Here is a 22,872-nt window from a genome sequence, read left to right on the forward strand (position 1 = left end):
GTTTGTTTATTGCATAAAAATAACGGCAAAGCAGGGCAAGTTTATTTATAATATAATGCATTAAAAACAGTTAATACACACATTAAACTGCTAAGCCAATAACATTGTCACTGAACACAGTACTTTTTTACAACTAATGATCTGACAGAGTGTCTCTGTCTCTCCACAGTGTACGTTTGATGTAATGTGAGCTGATTAACAGTACAGTGCTGGTGGGGCTAGACCCGCTAAGACGCCCTGATTAGCAGAGTGCTGCTCAGTACCTGCAGGGTAGCTGAGCGACCTCCCTGTGAATGTGGATTTACAGGCCATAACGTTTAGCAAGTGATCCCTGGCAGTGCTGTTTACCCTCCTTCAGCTCTGGGTGTGGTGCCCCTCCATCTGTACTGGGTGGCTTTCTTTGCCCAATGCCTCGCGGATCTGTCAGGGTGTTGTCACACACAGTGGCTTAAGTCACCATCTGCTTCCAATTACAGGATGACAATCTGGAGGGTGTCGTCCAAGATGCTGCTCTGTAAACTACAGAAGCTATAGAGGATCCAGAGGGAAAAGGAGCCAGAACTTGGAAGCCAGGACTTGGATCTGACTTTTAATTATGGTTGAGTCACTCTAACCGGCAGAGCCATGGAGCTGGGGCTTGGAAAGTTTCCCTTTTCCATTACTGTGTGGATTTCTCCCCTGCTATTGGTGGCTCCAAGTGACTAACTTCCAGTTTTAGGTCTGGAAATTTAGTTCTGCTGTAAGACATGAAGGAGCTGTTGTAGCGGGGAAAAATAAATCTATTTCTTTTCATCAAACTGGAGCGGAAACAGGTCGGATTTTCACAAGTTGTGATATACCTTTATTGACTTTTCTTTCTCATTATATTTTAATAGTAAATGGATGTTGCATGATCCTGGAATCAGCTATACAAATGAGTGCATGCCATACAGATGCCTGAACACCATTTTTCGAATGTAAGATAGCACAATGTTGCACGTCTCAAATATGAGCAGTTTAAATAGGTACCACAATGTTGACATTGTGGGAAAAGCTTTTCAAGAACCTCCTGCTCCCTCCACTCTGGATAATGTCACCACTTTCTTATGAGCAACTTATGAGCGATGGAGGAGCAAAAAGCCATTCTGAAGTTTTTCAGGACCCTCTCAGAGGAGGACAATGACGATACAATGCAAAGAGGCACTGGGCTGAGTTTTAATCTCAAGAAAAATAGGGATATGAGTTTTGAAGATGCTGTGCACAACAGTAGAGACTCCTTATCAGGCATTATATTGCCTCAGGTAGGGGAGGAGATAACTTCTAAATCCGAGGGAGACATAAGTAGGAGAGAAGCAGGAAATGACTCAGATATGACGGAAGATGAGCGGAATAATGTCAACCTAACAGAGCAGCAAAGCGTGGCTGTAAACGTGAACTCGCTGTGTGAACCTACCTTGAAGGAGACTCAGCAACCAAAGCCTCAACACATTTCAAATGACTGCACGAATACAGGTTGTGAATGTGTTGCAGCAGTCAGTGTCACGCAGGATGATGCTGAAGAAGCCAATCAGAGAGGAATAGAAGGCAACAAAAATGTTCTCTGCCAGGAAGATTTTGCCACAAGTGCATCCATTTCAGATGTGGGTTTTGACTCTGAGGAATATGTGAAAAGTAGATCCTCTAAAACCAAACATGTAGTGATATTGGTGACTCGGACAAGACCTGCGGTTGAGGAAGAGGCTGAAGCCATAGTAGCACCGTCATTGGAGCAAACCGATGGCCCTTCCTGCTTCAAAAATAATGATGAGGAGGAGAGAACAGGTGCAGAGGAGGACAGTGAAGAAGAGAAAAGAGATGCATTTCCAGATTTTTCCGCCCAATCTCACAATCCTCCCAGCACCAAAGACACTTCAACAAATATTCTGATAACATCTGCAGCCAATAACCCTCCACCTGGATCCATCTGCACCAGAGCCACCTTCACCCCAGTCTCCCCCACGGACAAGGACATCCAGATCCCAGCACTCTTCAGCGGCCTGAGGGTCCTGAGGAAGGGGGTAGTCGGGCCTGGGCACGACACCGTGGCCCAGATCAAACCTTTCTCTCAAGGAACGAGGAGGGACATTTTCCCTGAGAAGCAGAGGGATGCTAAAGTTCAAGGGAACTTCCTGGACCAGATCTCCCAATTCCTGACAAAGGAAAAGAGAGGGGATGAGAAAGAGAAAAGGGAGGAAATGGAGGCTGAGGGAGATCAGGAAGAGAATGAGAAGAACCAGATTGAAGAAAGTCAAGAGGGTGAGGGGAAAGAACTTGAAACAGGGGAGGGTGCGGGGGTTTCATTTGAGTCTACGAAACCCTCTGTGTCCAGTGCAGAAGCTGCATTTGGTGCCTTCAAAGCTTTTTTCACCCCAAAGCCTTTGAAGAAGGACCCAACTGAGAAGGCGGACCTGGATGCTGTGAGATGGAAGATAAGAGCAGATGAAGATGCGCTTAGACCGCTTTTCGACAAAACCTCCAACAAGACGCAGGAGAAGAAAGAATCACCTCATGGCAAAGTACGAGTTGTGTATAAATAAAGCATCAACTAGCTTTACCAGAGCCATGTTTGAAATACTGTCCTGTGCGTAAAGAAGCTCTGTTTGTAATTGATTGTAATAAATCTAATGTCAAACTCCCCCCCCTCCTCCTAGTCAGAAGCATCGACCCCAGCAGAGGGAGAGGACAGAACTCCTGGTCGCCTACAAGCCGTCTGGCCGCCACTTAAGGAAGAAAAAGTTGGGCTGAAATACAGTGAAGCAGGTACTCACAGATTAATATACATTCATATTTTTGTCATAAAAAGGTTTGCTCTTCCAACCTGATTGTTTGGGATCACACAGACTCCTCTTCTGTATGAAAATATTTCTTCAAATATGTTTTTGTCTTTTCTTCTAGCCTCATTCAAATCCAATCTGTAGAAAAGTATTTAAGTGCAAACCTCTCCTTTTGCTCCAAACTGAGCATGCACATTTGATGAAGGTGACATAAAAATGAGCATAAGATATTGTAATTAGATTAATTAAGCAAAGAAATATCTTGCTTCATAAGGTGAGCTATGGATGAACAACTATATAGTCCTTTATTGCCAGAAAGTTCTTCACAGACAAAGTAAATGTACAGCATGTCAGGTCAGTTAGACCTCTAAAACTAATGGACTCCTCTTATCATTTGGGATTTGGGAGGGTAAACGTTGCATTAAAAGTTTGTTTTGCAGTGTGCAAGACCCGAAAAACAAGTAATGTGGGGTTTTTGCTAGCAGACATCTGACGTTAAATATGTGTTTGTGTCTGTTAATGAGGGTCTGGGATCACCACAAGGGTTAAACAAATAGTGTAAACTTGAGCCTGCTAAAATAAATCTGAATACATAAAATGAATACATCACCAGCCTGTAAAATAAAAATAAAAATCCACGCAGACTCATCATGTTCAACTGAATATTCATTACAGACAGCTCATTTGAGACGGAGCTGTGGAGGGAGTGGGAATGTTTGCTCTGTGATATCATGTGATGGATGTGATATCAAGCTCCACTGCTTTGGTAAACACAACTCCACCCTGTGACAGCAAACCAGTCTGTAAGACTCCAGCACCTTCAGGATGTGAAGGGATTTACTGGACTGAACAATTCTAAGTTGTTTTACTTAAAATAAGTCAGTCTTTGCATTTGTAAAAACGGTCTAACTTACATAAATCTGAGGTCAAAATGAAGTCCGGCCTCACGCTACAGACCAGTCTGAAACACCTTGTCTTCACATATTAAACCGTAATAAGAAGCTTTTACTTTGGTTTTTATTCACAAAACAATGCTTTTTAAAGGAGTAATGAGTCTCAACTAATGGACACGTTCAAAGTATGTCACTCACAGCTTGTTAAAGGAACAAAAGTGCTCCTGCTTCCTTTGAATGAGTTCTAAATTAGAATAATCTCACCTGACTTGAAAAATGTCCTCATTTATCATAAGGTTTATCAAAGGTTGTTTGAGCAGGGATGGTGGGTACACACCCACCATCCTTTGTTCAAGAGTAAGCTGTGTGTGCCATAAGCTTTTCCTCCATGTGAAGCTCTACTGCCAGCATCTGGTCAAGCTTTGTATTGCTGATATATCCTCAAACAGCCCTCAGCCTCCTGCAGTGCTAAAACATGAATTGGATTTGTCATGCAGAATTATTCACAGTTCTCAAGTGTCTCACAGTTGTCGTAATTTGTTCGTCCTCAGCTGGTCCCTGTCCAGATCACTAATGTAGCCGTTGGGATAAAGGAAGCACTCTCGGGCTCCACATCTGTAATAGTAAACACCTGTTTGTGGTACAATAAAGGAACACAAAGCTGTTGTAAAATGTCCTTGTGCTCTGTTTCCTCTCAGAGCACCAGGCTGCTCTCCTGCAGCTGAAGAGAGAATGCAAAGAGGAGCTGGAGAATTTACAGGTCAGTATGAATGATACAGTGAGGAGTTGAACCACGGTGTGCTGCTGAATCGTTTGACATTATTTTGGGATATTCACTTATGTGCTTCTTGCTGAGACTTCTCGTCTACCTTTCAGCAAAAAAAGCATTTCCTAAAAGGTTGAACAGTTCCTTCAAGAAAAACTGGGCCGTTACCATCATCCCCATTGATGTAGAGTCTAACTAGCCCCAGTTTGTAACTCTCATGCATTCATTATCATTACATTACAAAGTGGGGCTTTTATTATTTCCAGGAGGACCTTGGTCAGGAACTCTCCAGACTGAGGGTAGAGAACGAGGACAATGTCGCCCGTCTGGCTGAGCTGCAGGCCGAACTCTCCCAGGTTGGGACGCGCCGTCGCGGAGAACTCAAAGACGTCGCAGTATCAACGGAAGACGACGTTGTACACAAATCCTTCCGCACAGTGTGCATCCAGACCGACCGAGAGACATTTGTTAAGACTCACGAGGATGGAGAAGATTCAGGGAGAGTCTGCACCAGCCCTCAGCAGCAGAGGGTGACCCCCAAAAAGCTGGACCTGGCTTCCATCAGCCTCAGTCTGGCAGGTCAGAGGGACGATACTTCCTCCTCAACACATGACCCTCCATCCCGACCTCTTCCTCCACCTGGAGCCACGCTGCCTCCGTCAAAACAACCTCCTGCTCCTTCTCAGGCAACCAAAACAGACAATCTGCCTCCTCCTCCTCCTCCTCCTCCTCCACCTCCGCCATGTTTGTCTTCACCCTTAAACCACATGCAGCTGTCAAATGGCCCTCCACCTCCACCTCCGCCGCCTCCGCTGCCACCACCACCACCACCACCTCCTCCTCCTCCTCCATCCATGCCAGGATTTGCTCCCCCACCACCTCCTGCTTGGGGTCTCACTGTTGAAAAACCTCCCAGGAAACTGACAGTGGAGCTTTCCCAACCCATGAAGCCTCTTTACTGGACCAGAATCCAGATCCAGGACACCAAGTAGGTTCACAATAAATAGGAAAATACACAAGATGATTATAATCCAAAAACCAGGTCAGGTCATTTGATTCTATGTTTAAGTAAGAATTGTCTGTGACTGTAAAAATCAATCTAATGAAATCAAAATGTCAATATTTGAGTCATATAGTCGCGGTTCTCCTAAATGGCTATTAGACAAATAAATAAAACACATGAAATTAATTACAATTATTTAGAATCTAAGATGTTGAAGTTAAAGAGAGTCAAAAGTGTTTTTTCAAGTGCTGAAAGCAGTAGACATTTGAATCTAATAAAAAACTAAAACACATTTATTTATATTTTGTATTCAAATAATATATGAATACATAAGGAATTATGAAATCAGTTATTATATGAATCATTCAAGTAAAAAAATCATTATGATCTAAAAACACACATTTAAAAAAAGTACATTTTAAAAGAAAAACATTGAAACGCAGGCTGACTAAACATTCTCTCTCTCTCTCTCTCTCTCTCTCTCTCTCTCTCTCCCTCTCTCACACTCAGGAACAAGACACTGTGGAATATTTTAGAGGAACCAAATATCATAAACACCAGCGAATTTGAGGATCTCTTTGCCAAAACCACCACCCAGACCAAGAAGAAGCCACTGTCAGAGGCTTATGAGAAGAAAGCCAAAGACAGGAAGGTAACACTCCAAATTAGCTGGAACATCCTGCAAAGACACACCTTCATTTGAGGGATTGTTTGCTTTATGTTGTTTGTCCACTAGAGGGGGTCGATGCCATCGAGTCTTCAGATGCCAGGTCATTAAAAGACGAGCATTATAAATCCAGATTGAGACACAATTATGAGACTTCTGGAGGACAAAGACACTAAAGAATTCACCCATGTTTGAGTTTATGTCCTCCAAAAACCAAGAGATTTATATTCAACTCACAGCTGTGATTTACTTTGTTGTTTGTTTTGCTCCTTCTTTTTACGATAAACTCTTCGCTAATGACTCACTAATGGTTTCTATAGTGGTAAGGTGGTCATGGCAACAGTGTGTGTATGTGTGTATGTGTGTGTGTGTGTGTGTGTGTGTGTGTGTGTGTGTGTGTGTGTGTGTGTGTGCGTGCTCAGATCATTAAGCTGCTGGATGGAAAGCGCTCTCAGGCCGTGGGCATCCTCATATCGAGCCTTCACCTGGAGATGAAAGACATACAACAAGGTCAGTTGTATGAGAGTACAATAAAAGTTTGAATTGAAATAAAGCAACATTTTTTGTTGCTTCTTTTATCATAATTGTTTCAAAGCCCAATATCAAAATATATGAAGCCTACATTTGCCACACTAGCCATATCAATTCATCGATCAAATCCTCCCCAAATAAAGTTCATAAAAGTGGCTTCAGAAGTATCTGTAGTATCATATATCAGGATGTAAACAAAGCTTGTGTTCAAGTACTTTATACTTTTACTCCTCTACATTTCACTGTATTTTTTACTCCTTTGTACTCTATCACACCTGACAGCTAGAGCTTTGCAGGTTGTTTACAGTAAATTAAATCTGAAAACTTCTCCCACGACTGGCAAGTATTATTTACGTTACGTTAGCTTGCTGAGACGATATTTTAAATGTTCCCATACTTATACATTCTCAGTGTTTCTCCCAGATATTCTTGTCGTGGTGGACAAGCCTATCATGAGCATTGCCATTAAAACCTCAAAATGTGTGTAATCAAACAAACATCATCGTGTCTATGACATGAGATTAGAGATTACAGTAAATCACTGAACTAGCTGTATTTCCAAGCCAGTCTGGGAACAAGACAGGATTCCTCTGTAAACATTTACGCAACTAGCTCCCTGAACATCCCAAACCCCGGCATCACGCTGCAGTTACCCTGTACTTCACTCTGAATAAGAGCTGTTGGTGAATATAAAGTAGGATTAAAGGCTGACACACTCACCACAATGTCAGCATGACAGTTACAGACAGACGATCTGACAAACTCCTGTAAATCTTTGTCACAAACAGCAGACTGAGAGGAGCGTGTTCATGTTCCTCTGGAGATCTGCAGCTCTCTGTTTGGCCTCTTCACTTTTCCTGTTTTCTTCTTTTCAGTAGATTTTCACAGTGTCCTATTACCCGCCTTATCTCAAATGTGTTTCTGTTCTTAACATCCCCCTTCTAGCTGTACTGGCAGTGGACCACTCGGTGGTGGACCTGGAGACTATTGAGGCACTGTATGAAAATGTAGGTGTCACAGCCCACGACCACTACGACATGCTGCGGTTTAACTGCAAATGCAATTGTACGATCATGAACCCCGTTTGTTGTCAATGTGTCAGAGAGCGCAGCCAGAGGAACTGGAGAGAATCAAGAAACACTACGAGACGTCAGAAGAGGAGGAAGTTAAACTGCTGGACAAACCCGAACAGTTAGTATTTCACCTGCTAACACAAATGTTTAGAGGCTGCGCCAGTAATTGATTTGTGTTTTTGTTTGTGTATGCTGACGAGACAAATATATTATATGCTGTGTCTTAACTCAGTTCTTAAGAGGGATGGACAATATCATCACATTTTGGTCCTCTTACTGTTGATGTGGTTGTGCTCCAGGTTCCTGTATGAGCTGTCTCAGATCCCAGACTTTGTAGGCAGAGCTCACTGCATCATCTTCCAGTCGGTCTTCATCGATGGGATCACGTCCATCCAAACAAAGCTCAACACGGTCTCCTCTGTCTGCAAGGTAGGAAGGAAAGCTACACATGATCTATCTTCTACAATTATCTCCCTTTTCCTCTCAACATATTAACATCCTAACACATATTTGAGCTGTCTGTAGTGTTAACAAGTAGCACCTACATGTCTGACTCCCTCTGGTTCAATGATGAGATGTTCAGTGTATTTTCCATATAAATGACATCACCATAGCCTAACTCAAAAAGGTTTTAAGTGTAATTCAAACAGGATTTAATGTGTGGATCACCCTGAGTGTGGTGTCAGCTGTCTGTAGTTGATCCTGTGAGTGTTTTCTGTTTTCAGGCTCTGCTGGAGAACGACGGTGTAACGGATGTGATGGGGCTGGTGTTGGCTCTGGGGAACCACATGAACGGAGGCAACAGGACCAGAGGTCAGGCTGACGGCTTTGGTCTGGACATTCTGCCTAAACTGAAGGATGTGAAGAGCAGAGTAAGGCCTTGATAACGGTTGGAGAACCGTAGCAGCTCCTTTTAGATGCTGCTTTTTAAATACTGCAGAATTTACTCATGCTAAATATTGTTTTTTTTCAGGGAGTATATGTATAAAAGTTTCTAGTGTAAAGACAATCTGTTGTGAATGGTTAACAATATGTGAGGATGTGGCAGGAACCTGCTGAGCAGGTGCTGAGGAGGTAGTTTTTTTTATATTAAAGATATAAAAAAATATTTATATAGAATAAGTGAATACCATATCATATCGTGAGCATGCTTTCCATAATAAGGGCAATAAAATAAATATATATCATTTTATTTTACAGAGACCTGATATTTAATGATAGAAAATGTTCTTCACAACAAAGGAGCGTTTCACTGCCATATCTTTGATTGATGTTCAAGTCACTTTTCAAACCCTGTCATGAGAATATTAACTTAATTATATAATATATAAATATAATATTAAAGGTTTTACATTTTTAAAAAACTACCGATGAACACCATTCATCGGGTTACAGCATGTCACCTGGGAGGTCAAACTCCACGACCCCCATGGTGATAAAAGAAAGGTGAACTAAATGACTTCAACATTTTTTATCAACTCACAGAAACTGAATTTATTCCCTCAACACATATATCAAACATATCAAATCTGTCTGAGCGATCCCATGGAGCGTAAATCCTTTCATGCAGCTTGACAATCTTTTCTAGAATACCTTTGAAAAGCTTTTACTTTCTACTGATGCAGTTGTGAATCCTCTCCTGCTTTTCTTCTCAGGACAATCGTATCAGCCTGGTGGACTATGTAGTGTCGTACTACCTGCACAATGTGGATGAGGTAATAGTTTAAAAACAACTATTCACTATTCTAGGTTGACTATATGTGTCTTTACCCATTTTGACTCGGATCTAACATTGTTTTTTGAGTCAAAAGAAACATTACATTGCTCAGTTTCTGATGTTATTGCCGTTTTTTTTTTTTTTTTTTTTTTTTTTTAAATTGTATTCCACCAGAACGCCGGCACAGACAAGAGTATATTCCCACTTCCTGAACCTCAGGATGTCTTCCTCGCTGCACAGGTCAAGTTTGATGACCTCAACACAGACCTGAGACAGCTTGGACGAGATCTGACAAGTATGTGACGTCACTCCTGTAACCTTCATTTATTCCAGCCCCGTCTCTCCACAAAAGAGAGACCCTCTTGGTTAATAATATTAGATGATAATCCCCAAAACATTAGTTCCACTCTGAGCTTCAGCATCCATGTGACTGGGTGACCGGAATGGTCTCGCCTTGTGGTCATTTTGTTGTGTGCTTTTGTTTGAAAACCTCAGCGGGGCTGTGTAACTCTATCCCTCTGATTTTGAGAGGTTCCCACAGACCGAACCTCGGCCCTGGTCTGGCATCGTTTTTCCTCAGACACAACCCCCCCCCCCCCCCACACACACACACACACACACACACACACACACACAACTCAACACCATAGTTCCCCATCACCGGCCCCAGCCATTGAGTAACTGTTTATACTTCAGGCTAAAGGCCTGCTTCTTTTACCAAACTTGAGATCGCTAAAGCCCCAGAACAAAAGATTTCCTCTCGTCTTTCTTATCCTTCTAGCCTGTTCTCTCTCTCTAAGTGTGCCCATATGACGCCACTCAGCAATGCCAGCCAGTTAGAGTCACGTTGAGGACAATGCTTACTCTTACATGCGTATGATTGTGAGCGAGTGCATTGTTGTATCACTATGTATACATTTGTTTTTGCCTGCACTTCACTGTGCGTGTAGTCAGAGACTAGCGGGAGTCTTGCTGCTGATACAGGCCTGGCGCCTTTCAGATCCAGCTTCTAATCCTCATGCCCATCAGATCTCCCATCGTTTGCCTTTGTGCTGCTGTCGCCAGAGCAGGGAGACCACAGCGCCCCACTTATGTAATCTCCAGACCTCCAGTATCCGTAGCATCTCTGCACGGGCCTCTGCAGAGATGCACAGATGCTCAACCTGCTCGGCTGTATCACCTGGGCTCCAGTGTGGCCCCCAGATGTGTGCCGCAGATAGCTTTCTTTAGCTCTCAACACAGCTTTGTCTTATCGGCCCGTCTACCCAAACCACCGTGCAATCTGCATTGCCCGTCGCGGGTTCCTTTTCTTCTGCTTGTTTGAACCGTCTTTGTGCCTCGTTTCTGTCGTTCTTCACTCTCGCTGTGTTTTCTGTTTGGTTGGTTTGAAATGTTTCCCAACAAAGTTACCGGGGAATTTGTTTCTCGTAAGTCATCCACGTTGACCGTTGAAGGAGATGAGATCCAAAGACGATTCTACATAAACAAGACCTTATTCACAGTTTCAAATTCATCCAAATTACTACCAAAAACATAGTTTCTCAATTGCCTGTGATTGGTATCTACATGTGGAGATGCCGATTTGGTTTCATTTGTCTAGGCTCTGAGATATCTTCTTCTTGCCCAAATTCAATGGTGAGTAGAATTTTGTCTCTGCTGCCCCACAGCGTTAGACATTTAAAAAATCCCCAGCCGTGTATTCAGCAGTAAAACTCGCTGTCAACAGGTATCGGCACACACATAACATATACATGAGAACATAACGATCCCCTGAATGTGTCAATAGCCACGCTATCTGCATAACTGTGGATGGAAATGTCGGTCAGTCCAACACTTTGGTCCAGAGCAAAATATCTCAACTACTATCAGATGGATTGTCATGAAATGCTGTGCAGACATTCATGATCCCCAGAGGATAGATCCAACAAACTTTGTTGAGGCACTGACTTCTTCCTTTAGAGCCGCGATGTGGTTGATCAAATGGATTGTCATGAAATTTGGTCCACACATTCAAATTCCCTTCAGGATGATTCGCTAACTTTGGTGATCCCTTAACTTTTCCCGTAGCTTCCAGCATCAGGTCAACATTTTTAATTTACTTTGGTTTCTTTGGTTACTTTTGGCCTCAGTTGTACTTTGTGATTTGAGCTAATTAGCAAGCGTTAGCATGCATCACCAAAACTTTAAAATCTCCGAAGAACCAAATGACTGCTTCAGCCTCACATATGAAAGCACCACACCCCTCATCAGGCGACTCTGTTTATGTGAAGGTCTTTAACCCTCTTCGGTCTGAAATAAGCAAACTTCTGTCGAACACAAAAGGCAGACAAAAGAAAGAAAGGAGAGAGAGAGATACCCGCCTCCACAGTTTACATAAATTCCGAATGAAAACAGTATTCTTTTGTAATCTTATCTGGGAGATGTTGATCGAGCGTCAGGGTGCGGGGAGGTGGCGGGGCAGGGGCTCGGCTCCCTCTGCAGCCTCTATTATGACTGGCTCTGCAGACTGGCTCCTCTGATCCACTGATTGGACGCAGATCAACATGGAGCCACAGACTGGCAGAGGGACAGAGAGAGAGAGAGAGAGAGAGAGAGAGAGAGAAAGGGAGTTTGCAGTCGCCATCTCTGGGTGAATCTAAACAAGTGATATCTGCTGTAGAGAGCAAGCTGTGTTGATAACCTCCTGCTTCTGCACAGGTGGAGCTAGTTTAAACCAGAACACGCTCTCCTCCATATGGAAGCCCGTTTCCACCAGTAAAATAAAAAATAAAATAAGACAAAAAAAAATATCCTGACAAACCTTGTCAAAATCTGAAAATAATGACTAAAGGCCGTATCATAAACTTTACTTTAATCCTTCATCAGATAAAAATTGCTATCCACAGAAACCCTGCACACTGAGTTTGATGCATTTTTTATTGTTCTATTTTTGCAAAATGAGATAAAACTGAATTATTACATGGATGCAATGGATAGTGCTAGTTCCAAACGGGGCTAATGAATGAATGACATTAGCAAGAAGCTATCGATTAGCTGCCTAGCACATGTTTACTGATGCCACTGCTTTGCTCCCATCCCTGATTCCAAGCTGTTCTGAATCCCTTAAATTCTGCATCTGTGTATGCTTTACTTTGGTCATCGTAAAGTGCTTTGTGAATCAGTTAGTCAGATGAAATGTTGGATTATTACGTTTGCATGGACGGTGGCTCTGAGTGGTCAGATGACACTCTTTTGGCATTCGATGGATGCGGAAAAAAATGCAGAAAATCAAACCTGTTCCAAAAACTTTAATGACGACAAACGTTTCGGAGTCGGTGCGTAAATGTGATTGTAACAACATGAGTTCATATTTATTTTTAAACTACAACAAATACGGACTTGTTGTGCAAAAGCCTTTAGTTTCTCAACATAATGACTTAATTAATAAATCAAAAAACAAGAAACTTTCTCAAAATAAAGATTTAAACGACTTACTTGTGGCAAAAAGTTTTGAAGCAAACAAATCAGAACATCATGTCCAAAGAAACCTGGATTCAACAGCACTGATACATATTTGATGCGATGATTTCCCTTTCCTCCGCAGCTACACTTTATATTTTCTTAAACAACATTTCTGAAACATAAAAGTGTCTGAACCGTTCTCTCGTTTATTTTTTTTTAAAATCAGGATGTGAGAAAGATGTACAGAACGTTTGCTCTGATTCTCCCGAAGAAAACCTGCAGCCGTTTCAGGACAAAATGGAGGCTTTTGTTCTCAGCGGTAAGTAATTAAACTCGTATATTGTTCAGCTGTGAACCTGAGTGTCTATAGGTGAGATTTAAGACCGGCATCATGTTTCTGTGTTCAACAAGCTAGATTTCTTTCTGGAGACTTCGTTCTTGGTAAAGAAAAACACACATTTTAAGACCTCTGAAACCATTTTAAGGCTCAGATGTAATATCTAACAGTACTGCAAATACTTAACTTCAGATGATTTCATTTAAACGCAAACTCCCCCAAGAATGATCATCAGGAACCTGTCAACTCTCCTTCAATTATTCTCTCTGTATGCTTCATCTAAACTCTGCTATTGTCTCTAACAGGCAGTTACATCTTGTAACTGCCTGTGTGTTTGTGAAGGGCAGATAGGATGGATTGAGAGTCAAGGCTAGACACTCAGATAGGGATCAGACACATTTGGCAACGACTGAGAGACTCCTGCCTGAGACACACCGGCACTGGGAAACATTTATCCAACCAATGTCCCCGATGTCCCGCGTTAAAGAGCTTCCTGTTCGAAGTATTTTGAAATGGCACAGATGTATCGTAACGTTACATGCATGACTTGTTTTGAATACCACCACTTTTTCTGCCTGTGATGAAAAGTGACACATCAAAGCGTACAGAGACCGTTGGACTTATGTTAGATCTTTTGTCCCTTGTATCACGTGTGTTTCATTTGATATCCAGCGCATTCACAGAACATCCAGGCCTTCAATTTTTTGTTGTTTTGTTATGTTGCAGTCTTGTGCTAAAACCTCATCAATCTCTCTGGACACTAAATATCCCATAATAACAAAGTGAAAACAGGATTTTAGGTTTTTTTTTCTGTGCCTCAACACAATCCCGTCTCTGAGCTCTGCAGCAGTTGCTTCCACCTCATGACTTGGTCTTTGCTCTGATGTGCATTGTCATGCCGTGAGACCTTTTATATAGACAGGTGCGTCCCTTTCCAGATCATGTCCAATCAGTTGAATTTACCACAGGTGGACTCCAATCAAGGTGTAGAAACATCTCAAAGATGATCAAGAGAAATGGGAAGCACCTGAGCTAAATTTGAACTGAAATAGAAAAGGCATACTTGTGCCAATTTGTCAGCTTATTTCAGTGTTTTTTAGAACAAATTCATTGTATTAACTGTATTGTATTACAGAGTGTGGATTGATGAGAGGAAACATTTGTTTAAATGGTTTTAGCATAAGACTGCAAAATAACAAAACATAAAAAAGTGAAGGGTTCTGAATACTTTCTGAACGCACTGTAAAACAATTGAAGATGAATCGGACTGTGTGTGCATTTGTCTGAAACAATTTGTGTTATTTTCTGCAAGACTTTACAGTAAGGTGTAAAATAAAAGACGTGTTAAGATGTTTCTAAGACGAGCGTCACAATTGTACAACCATCAAACAAAACTAAGATTTATAACAGAATGTGTCATAATAAAAAGAAAATAGGTCTAAATTGCAGCAGAATGAAGTCAAATTATCTCTATTGCTTCCAAATCCGAGAGCCTAAATGGTTGTCTGGCTCCATTTGACAAGTTCACCATCAGACAAGATATTTTTATTGTATTTTTAGTATCTAGTACTAAGTATTTATATTAATAGGGATTATAATTGTTTACAATTTTTTGGGAGTAGTCTGGCTATAACTAAACAGTTTCCTCGTCTGTTTCTTTGCAGCACGAAAGGAACACTCAGAAGCTTCGTATCAGTTGATGACTGTACAAAAAAGGTTGGAGAATTTAATCATGCTGGCCTTTGAATTTGGTGATTTAGTTTATTTAGTTTCATTTCCTGCAAAAATCCAAAATCCAATGCAGAAATCTCACTGGCATCTTGTCGAGGGAACCAGTGAGATGCTAACTTAAGGAGTTAGGTCGACAGAAATACTCCGTCCTTGCAGCACTCTATGGCGGACTGCCGGTATGTGAAGGTTATGCTGAGCAGCAACTCCACCTCCTTGTCCGTCCACACACAAGTCACATTTTGGTTTTGCCATAACACCTTGTACCAGAAAGATTTTAAATAAATAGGTATCAAATATTTATGAATAAAGAAATAATAAGTCAATATTTTTTGCTTTGTTAATGCGCCAAAGGAAAATAAGTTCCCTATGCATGCTGAAAATCTTATTTTCTGGTATTTGACATATCTTTGACGTAGCCTTAATCATATATTTTGTAAAACAAAGGTTGTGCGGACAAAGTTTCTTATTTCAAAAAAGGAGAAAATATCTGTTTTCAAAAATATCTGTTTACGTGTAATGGGCTTAAGACCTACAGTAACACCCAGGATGGGAAACAACCAGGCTAAACACCTCCATCTTGGTTTATTGTGCTTTTCATCCTCTCTTTTTTATATTTGCTGTTCAGTTTTCAGGACTTGCTTCTGTACTTTGGACTGAAGCCCAAGATGGGAGAGAATGAGGTGACTCATCTCTTCATGCTGTGGTTTGAGTTTTGTGCAGACTTCAAGGCCAGGTGGAAGAGGGAGAACAAGAACATCTCTAACGAGAGGTAACAGATATAGCTCTGGGGTTTTTAAAATTGAATTTTGAAAAATGGATTCAGTTCAGAATCGGAAAATGAATAGTTTTTGGGAAAACCCTTTGGGTGATGCAAAAACATTGAGCAGGTTGATCCAGTTGGCTTCTCTCAATGAATGCAATTGTACAAATCCAAAGTCACCTGACGTTTTGTAAAAAGTCCAGTCAGTAATAGAAAGTATTGCATGTGACAGATTCACAGACAGTGGAGCGCCATAATTCATGTCGTTGGAAAAAATATTTTCTTTGGTTTGATTGAACTGAACTTATACTGACTGACTGACAATATTTTATTCATTCATTTTCTGTAAATGATGGCAGAGAAAATCGACTAATTCTTTGGTTGATGCATTTGAATTCATACTGTAAGTAACTTAGCTTTTCATTTTCAGGCCAAAGTCTGAACAAAAAAATGAAACCAATGAAGTTGACACATTGTTTCTGCAGATTAAAAGAGGCTCAGCTGTCAGTGAAGAGGATCACAGCAGAGAAGAAGGTGGAGACCAGACAGATCAACCCCAACAGCCTGGTAAGATGAGATTCAGGATGGAGTCGATAAACTGAGGACACAAAGAGACTTTCTTCTAAAAACGCACATTTCCTAATCCAGGCCTTCAACATGCAATGCAGATAAATACACATTCACAAATATACTCGTGCTCTCATTCTATGACACACCACATATTACAAAACACTTCTGTCTTGCTGCTTTGATTGAATTGTGAATATGCAGTGTTTTTGGACTCTATTTATAACACTAACCATTTTTTGCTCTCAACAGAAAGACAGACTGCGTCGTAGAGAATCAAACGTGTCTTCAACATGGCATTCTTAAGAGAGAAGGTGTATAAAACTGATAGATCGGGATCATTACAAAATTGTTGTTTCTTTTACCTGACAATATAGAAGTCTCCTTCATCATTCACTGGCAGTTTTATTTCATAATTTGCTCTAATGTGCTGAGATTTTAAAGATAACAAATGTAATAAATGTACAATATTTATCATAATAATAATATTATCAGTGCTGTATTAATATTCTTGTTATGAACAAATGATTTGCTTTGATTTTGACATCTTAATATTCTTAGAATATGTTTTTTGATGAATAAAATCACTGATCAGAAAGTATGTGATTTCATAGCTTTTTTTTTTATTCACAAGCAACTTTACAATACATGATACACATATTATACACAGTCAAACAATGAAGTGACGGTTAGCAGTGCAGGTTGAAAAGAAAAAAAGCCTCTATATGATCAGCTTTACATCCCACACAGTGGAAACAATACAACCATCCAAGTCCTTCATAGACTTGTCTTTGTACTTATATTCTGAGAAGATGCTGCACATCTATCTGCCTGCCTTCAACTTAAACACTGTTTTAGGCCATCAGTTCACTTCTTAACTAAACCTTAAACTTTGGCCATGTCCTTGCACCTAAAACTATTTGACACATCCACTTAATCTGTTAAAACAAAAAAACGACTTTGTGGAAGCAATGATAACTGATAACTGCAAGATATTTGGACAGTGATGAATTATTAATTGCAGCTCATACTATCATTTTAGAGGGAAAAGAGCACCTGAACCAACCACTCATGCATAGTCTATCAGCATCTTCTCTCCAATACAATGATAAAAAATAACTCAGGTAAGTGCATCGCCTTCCCAGTCACACTTACTTCTAAAGTGTCCTTTAAGAAAAATACACTTTCCGTTTTTTTATGTTTGCAAAACTGCACTTGTCTTCCAATTGAACGCGGATATTATCAACCTGGATGAGTCGGTTTGCGTCTAATCCGTATCTATTGTTGTGCAGCGACACTGCTTGACGCGCTGGATCCGTTTCTTCCTCGTGCTGGGTGTCTGACCAGGGCAGAAGAGGGTGTACGTGACGGTGCTGAAGGTTTTGGGTTTGCAGGCAGAGCAGGACTGAAAGGCGTCTCCGTCCTGGTAATCATGCCTCGGGATGTAGAAGGAGTTGCACTGTCCGTAGCAAAACCGGTTGATGATGGTGCGGCTCAGGCAGCCCTCCTCCTGGATGGTCTGCTTTAGCGGCTGCGTCTTGCACCAATCCAGCCGCAGGTACCGACGCTCCGTGACGTGCAGCGCCTCCTGACTGGATTCCAGCACTTCGTCGGTAGAGGTTACAGGTCCCATCCCGCGGGAAATGAATCCACTGATGGCCGGTTGCTGGCATCTATCCGATTCGCTTGGGTTGTATTTGTTTGGGTGTGGGAACGCGCCCTGATATGTGGCAGCATCTGTGCTTCTTAGCGGGCCGAGCAGCAGCACCAAAACTGCTGCGGAGATCAGCACTGATTGTGTCCTCATCACTGAAGCTGAAGGAGAAAGAGTATTTTACGTTTTACGCCCAACTTTTACGCGCGCATTACGCACCAAACAAGTAGCAAATAAACAAGTAAATACACGATATTTAGGAGTTAAGTTAACAAACAAAATCAGCAGTTACTGCATTGAGTTACCTGTTGCTGATTTAAGATCCTCACAAGAAGACTTTGTCCAGTCACACTACAGTATGTGTTTCTTCTGCAGGTCCTTCTTCCTCTTTAGTGGCTTTATGAATGACATGCTGAGTGGTTTTCTACACTCTCTTGAGCCACAGAGCTTCAGCAGAACACGCCCCCCCCCCCCCACCAAACCCAGATCCTAACTTCATCTGTCTGAAATGGGAGATACAATCCAACTCCAAACTTTGTCAATGCAGATAAATTGTTTATTTGACTTCACAGAGCTAAAACATAACACAGACATTTTTACATAAGATGAGACTCAGCGCTGCCTGTAGAGGCTCATGTTACTGCAGTATGGTGACGAGAACAGATACTAATGAGAATGAGAGCTACAATATTTGCCTTGCGACGGTGACAGAGTTCAAAGTCATCTCTTACATGACAAAGCAAAGCTGCTACCGTTCATAATGAACTTAACCAAGAATAGGAACTGTATTGAACTGTTGCTTCTGAAGACACAGAGGTGATTAATTGGTTATAGCAAGACATACAAAAACTTCAGAAACGTCAGTGAGCAAATTGATTTCTGTACAGCCATGAGTAATTATGACTTTCTCATTCAACATTCCTCCAAATCAAAATATCTTTATACGTCTTATTATAATACAGTTGTATACTGACAGTCAAGACTTAAACACATAGTATTTTAGCATTTTGGATTAAAACGGTTGAATCTCAGGCAATGTGACTATTCTGTATAAAATTGGTTGCTATAAGTGAACTGAGAAACACTTTTCAGGCACATGCTGTCTAATTAATGAACAAGATCTGGGCTAATTAATATGACTGCAATACAATAAAAATGTGCCTCTCTTTCATCTGCATACTATTTCTTATTTTACAGTATTGCCATGAAGTCACAAATCCATTGCTTGTTAGAACCAAAATGCTTAAATATGTAGTGTAACAAACTTGTATCTGAGAGTATACTTTAATATTACAGTGAGTGTTGCAGGTGCAGGAGTTTAGGTTGTAGATTTGCTGGCAGCAGAGGCAGTTGGGGGCTCTTCCTCTTCTTCCTCAGAGAAGTGAGGAACAGATTTTTTGGCAACCACATTGTCCAGCCTCTGGCCCATTAGATACGGGTTGACACTCTGCAGGGAGGCAGGGAAATATATTAACACTGTAAACACTGTAAACATGTGCATGAAGACCAAATAGAAGACAGTTTTATTTAAAAAATAAGATAAGTATGTGGCTCCCTTAAGGGGTAGATTTCAGTGCTGGTGATGTGTTTTCGTTCCAGACACAATACTTAAAATGAAGAAGACAACAAACACGATACCCTTTTTCTTCTTTTTGGTCCTCCCTTCAGTTTTTGGTACAAAAGCTCCTTGTTCTGAAAGGAAACACAGACATTAGATCACAAATCCTTTGTTTTATAGCCAGTCGCTTTGTTCCGAAATTACTGTCATCAAATTGCCTGAATGCCTTTTCCGGGAATAAAAACAGTCAGAGGGGTGATTTTTTTCAGACCAGAATCAGATACAAGAACGAATCAATGCAAATTACAAACAAGTTTAGTTTGATCTTTTAAATGGCAAAAGTCTTCATTTTGTTTTTTAAGCAGCCACCAGCAAGTTCCTTGTTCCCAACATCCATTTCATCCAGGATTTATTTTTTCTTATTTATTTTTAAAAGTAAACATCGAAACACTTGTTGTGTAGCAATCAGAACACTCTCTTAGTTCGCTTGAGAGGGTTGGACTTCCAGTAGTTGATGACTTTGAATGCCTGCGGTGTTCAAATGCATGTACATTGCTTTAAACAAAAGCATGTGCCAAATTAATGTAAAAATGAATTAATAAAGTATGCATACGTACATGTTTACCTGGTTCACATGTGCACCTAATATTGTGTCTCAGGTAAATGTAAAAGCAGACTTGATTTCCGAGTGAAAGACTCTGTGTTAATGAGGTATGTGCATTAATATTCAAACAATTAATTATTTCATCAAAAGTTGCTGCTTTTTCCTGCTTTGGATCATTGTTTGTGACTGTTGTTTAGACAGGACAAGCGATTTGGGAACTAAACAGGAGCATTTTTCACCATTTAATTGATCTGTGATTAAAAAAATAAATAAAGTTACACATTTCTCTGTAGAATTCTCACCCATTTCGCCAGTGCTGGGTAGTCGTGCTCTGGGTCAAAAAGGTGCTGGTGTTTTTGAAACTCTCTGCTGAACTCGGCTGTGTCCGGAGCATTTTCCAAACACCCGTCTACTGCTGTGACGAGGTGCAGAAGAATACAATAAAACCCCAATAAAGAACAGAAAGAACGGGCCCTGTGGTGTCATTAACAGCAACATTAGTTCATTAGTATGTTAATAAATGAAGTGCTTAGTACAAGAGTGTCTACCTGTCTTTCCCAGGGGACAGGGGTTTGGAGGGTCTGGGTACCCGTGATCGTCACTGAAGTCTTTGGGAACGTTGTCGCCGGTCAGCTCGGCCACGATGTTGGGGATGTTGCCAAAGGGGCCGAGGTGCTGCAGCCCTTCGTGAGCACCACCTTGTGGAGGAAGACACGCATTACAATCACCACAAAAACCAGAGCAGGCATCAATGAAGCATATCTCACTTATGTAAATATCATACATGACAATATTGTCCATGTCACAACAGCATTGGTCCACCTTCTTTTTAAGCTGCATTAGTTGTTTCAGCACATGATGAAGCCCCATCAATGATCAATGATATGACTTGCATTTAAATGGACCTAAATAAATGGCGGATAAATATGCAACTATTTTGAGAATAGATTGATTGCTTCAGTCATTTTTTAAGCAATACAAAATTAAAAAAAATCAGTGAATGTTTTTATTTGTTATGTATGAATAATAGTAAATGTATATGTTTGACTTGTGGACTGATAAAACAGTATTAAGTTATATAGTGGGATAAATAAAGAGAATATATCACTGCTTCCTTGAAACAGTGAGAACCAATCAAACCCGAAACAATGGGTTGTCCTGATCCAGTGCTAGTGTTATTCTTTATAATCAGAAGGAGGAGAATTGCATCAGACAAAAACTAAATGAGTGCAGAATTAAGACAGATGAGATAGGACAAATAAAACGAATATACAGTGTAAACAACTCACAAGCCCTTGCACCCTCCCAGTGTTCAGCTAAAGTATCTTTCACCTGGTTCGTCTGAAGATGTAAGATACTTTATACCATTTATAAATGCACCCAACATACCCTGTATGCTCTGAGGCCCGACAATGTTGGTAGCCTGATGTGCAGGATACTCCACCCTTGGCCGAGCGATGCCCAGCTGCTCCATGACGCCGTGCAGGATCCGCTGGATGTCGGCCTCAGACACCTGGTCCACCGTGCGGGGGCTGCGGGCTGGAGCCCTGCCGACCTGCAGGCACAGGAGGAAGCCGAGCAACGATAACCGCACCGCGGAGCCAATTTCTGTCATCTGCCGAGGAAAAACACATAAGGCCACCGCACAAAAGATGGACAGCAATCATGTGCAAACACAGCTGCATTTTCTGTTAGTCACATGACAGGCTATTGAAATAAAAAGGGCAAATGATATGGAAATAGCGGTTGTATTTATTAGTTGTATCTGGTTGTGGTTAGTAGAAACTGTAAAAGGTTATAAATTGTCTATAAATGGAATAAAGACTTGGTGCGACAATCACTTTGTAAACAGAGCCAAGGCCGATGTAAATAACTACATATTGTGTCTATAAAAAAGAAACACTATAATTTATAATATAAGCTGTATTCAATTACACTTATTTCATGACATGTAGATTTTTGTTGATAGAAAACATCACAAAGGAGCAAATAAGCAATTTCCGTGTATTTTTTCTTACCGTGTCGTCGATGGTGATGGGACCTGCGTACTGCGCGAGACCGCTGTCAAGTTAGACAGAAAAAAACCCATTTATTTCCGTATTCCACAATAAAAGCTTGTTTCACAAACTCGATGAAAAAAATAGATTCCAAAATCAGTTTGACATTTATTTTTTTTAAACCAAAAATCATTCTAAATAAAGTTGATTCAGCATTATTATAAAGCTTTCTTGTTGCTCTAAAATAAGTGACCTACACGTTTTACGTCCCCATATTCCTTTTCTCCCACATTATTTTGAAGGAAAAACACTTCACTATTCACACTGTCATAAGTGCCTGTTATGCAACCTTGCAGGAGGACGCAATCCACCTCACTTCACGGTTCAGATGCAGTTGCTAAAATACCATAAATCCTCTCTGCTCATTGGCTATTACATTCTGGCAATCATTAGCACAGGGCCCCCAAAAACACTTCACTGTAAGAAGTCTCAGTGAGACCATACCATCAAAACATGTGTAATCAATTTCTGAGAAGAAAGCTAATCTTGTAATCATTTTCAGTATGGTTAGAGTGATAAATTATATATCAGCATGCAGTGTTCAAATTGAGACAAATCAGAAACCAAAACATGTTCCTTCTATATTTAACTTGCTTTCATACTGCCATTGTATCATTTATATCTTTATAATGCACTCATTTCTGTGTCTATACTTCCATTTTTGCTGATTTGTTTAAGTTCTTATGTGAATTGATTTCATGTGCCTCTGTGGTCAGGGCAT

The 22,872-nt window shown here is 40.8% G+C and overlaps 3 protein-coding genes across 5 annotated transcripts; 1 reads left to right on the plus strand and 2 right to left on the minus strand.

The window, feature by feature from the left end:
* Positions 1-332: 332 nt before the first annotated feature.
* On the plus strand, positions 333-18,312 carry fmn1 (formin 1). 3 transcript variants are annotated; one of them, XR_004213231.1, is made up of 19 exons: positions 333-2,534; positions 2,670-2,778; positions 4,384-4,445; positions 4,718-5,439; positions 5,965-6,106; positions 6,544-6,631; positions 7,598-7,659; positions 7,755-7,843; positions 8,025-8,154; positions 8,451-8,597; positions 9,381-9,440; positions 9,617-9,737; positions 13,110-13,202; positions 14,885-14,936; positions 15,577-15,720; positions 16,197-16,278; positions 16,531-16,592; positions 17,321-17,402; positions 17,571-18,312. XR_004213231.1 is itself a non-coding variant. In XM_031861638.1 (18 exons), the coding sequence occupies exons 1-17, from the start codon at positions 1,104-1,106 to the stop codon at positions 16,582-16,584; spliced, it is 3,588 nt and encodes a 1,195-aa protein (XP_031717498.1). In that variant the 5' UTR covers positions 333-1,103; the 3' UTR covers positions 16,585-16,592; positions 17,321-18,312. The 3 variants fall into 3 exon arrangements, 2 of the variants coding, with proteins under 2 accessions (XP_031717498.1, XP_031717497.1); XM_031861638.1 differs by having other exon boundaries at positions 17,321-18,312; XM_031861637.1 differs by having other exon boundaries at positions 16,531-18,312.
* Positions 16,693-18,394, minus strand: grem1a (gremlin 1a, DAN family BMP antagonist). Its single transcript, XM_031861641.1, has 2 exons — positions 18,238-18,394; positions 16,693-18,093 (listed from the first exon to the last, which is right to left on the minus strand). The coding sequence occupies exon 2, from the start codon at positions 18,083-18,085 to the stop codon at positions 17,546-17,548; it is 540 nt and encodes a 179-aa protein (XP_031717501.1). The 5' UTR covers positions 18,086-18,093; positions 18,238-18,394; the 3' UTR covers positions 16,693-17,545.
* A 76-nt stretch (positions 18,395-18,470) lies between these two features.
* On the minus strand, positions 18,471-22,147 carry scg5 (secretogranin V). The gene is made up of 6 exons (XM_031861640.1): positions 22,113-22,147; positions 21,484-21,709; positions 20,643-20,792; positions 20,397-20,509; positions 19,571-19,624; positions 18,471-19,379 (listed from the first exon to the last, which is right to left on the minus strand). The coding sequence occupies exons 2-6, from the start codon at positions 21,707-21,709 to the stop codon at positions 19,251-19,253; spliced, it is 672 nt and encodes a 223-aa protein (XP_031717500.1). The 5' UTR covers positions 22,113-22,147; the 3' UTR covers positions 18,471-19,250.
* Positions 22,148-22,872: the final 725 nt, after the last annotated feature.

Source organism: Anarrhichthys ocellatus, unplaced genomic scaffold (assembly GCF_004355925.1).
Source record: "Anarrhichthys ocellatus isolate YVR2014 unplaced genomic scaffold, GSC_Weel_1.0 scaffold25, whole genome shotgun sequence".
Classification (NCBI taxonomy): domain Eukaryota; kingdom Metazoa; phylum Chordata; class Actinopteri; order Perciformes; family Anarhichadidae; genus Anarrhichthys; species Anarrhichthys ocellatus.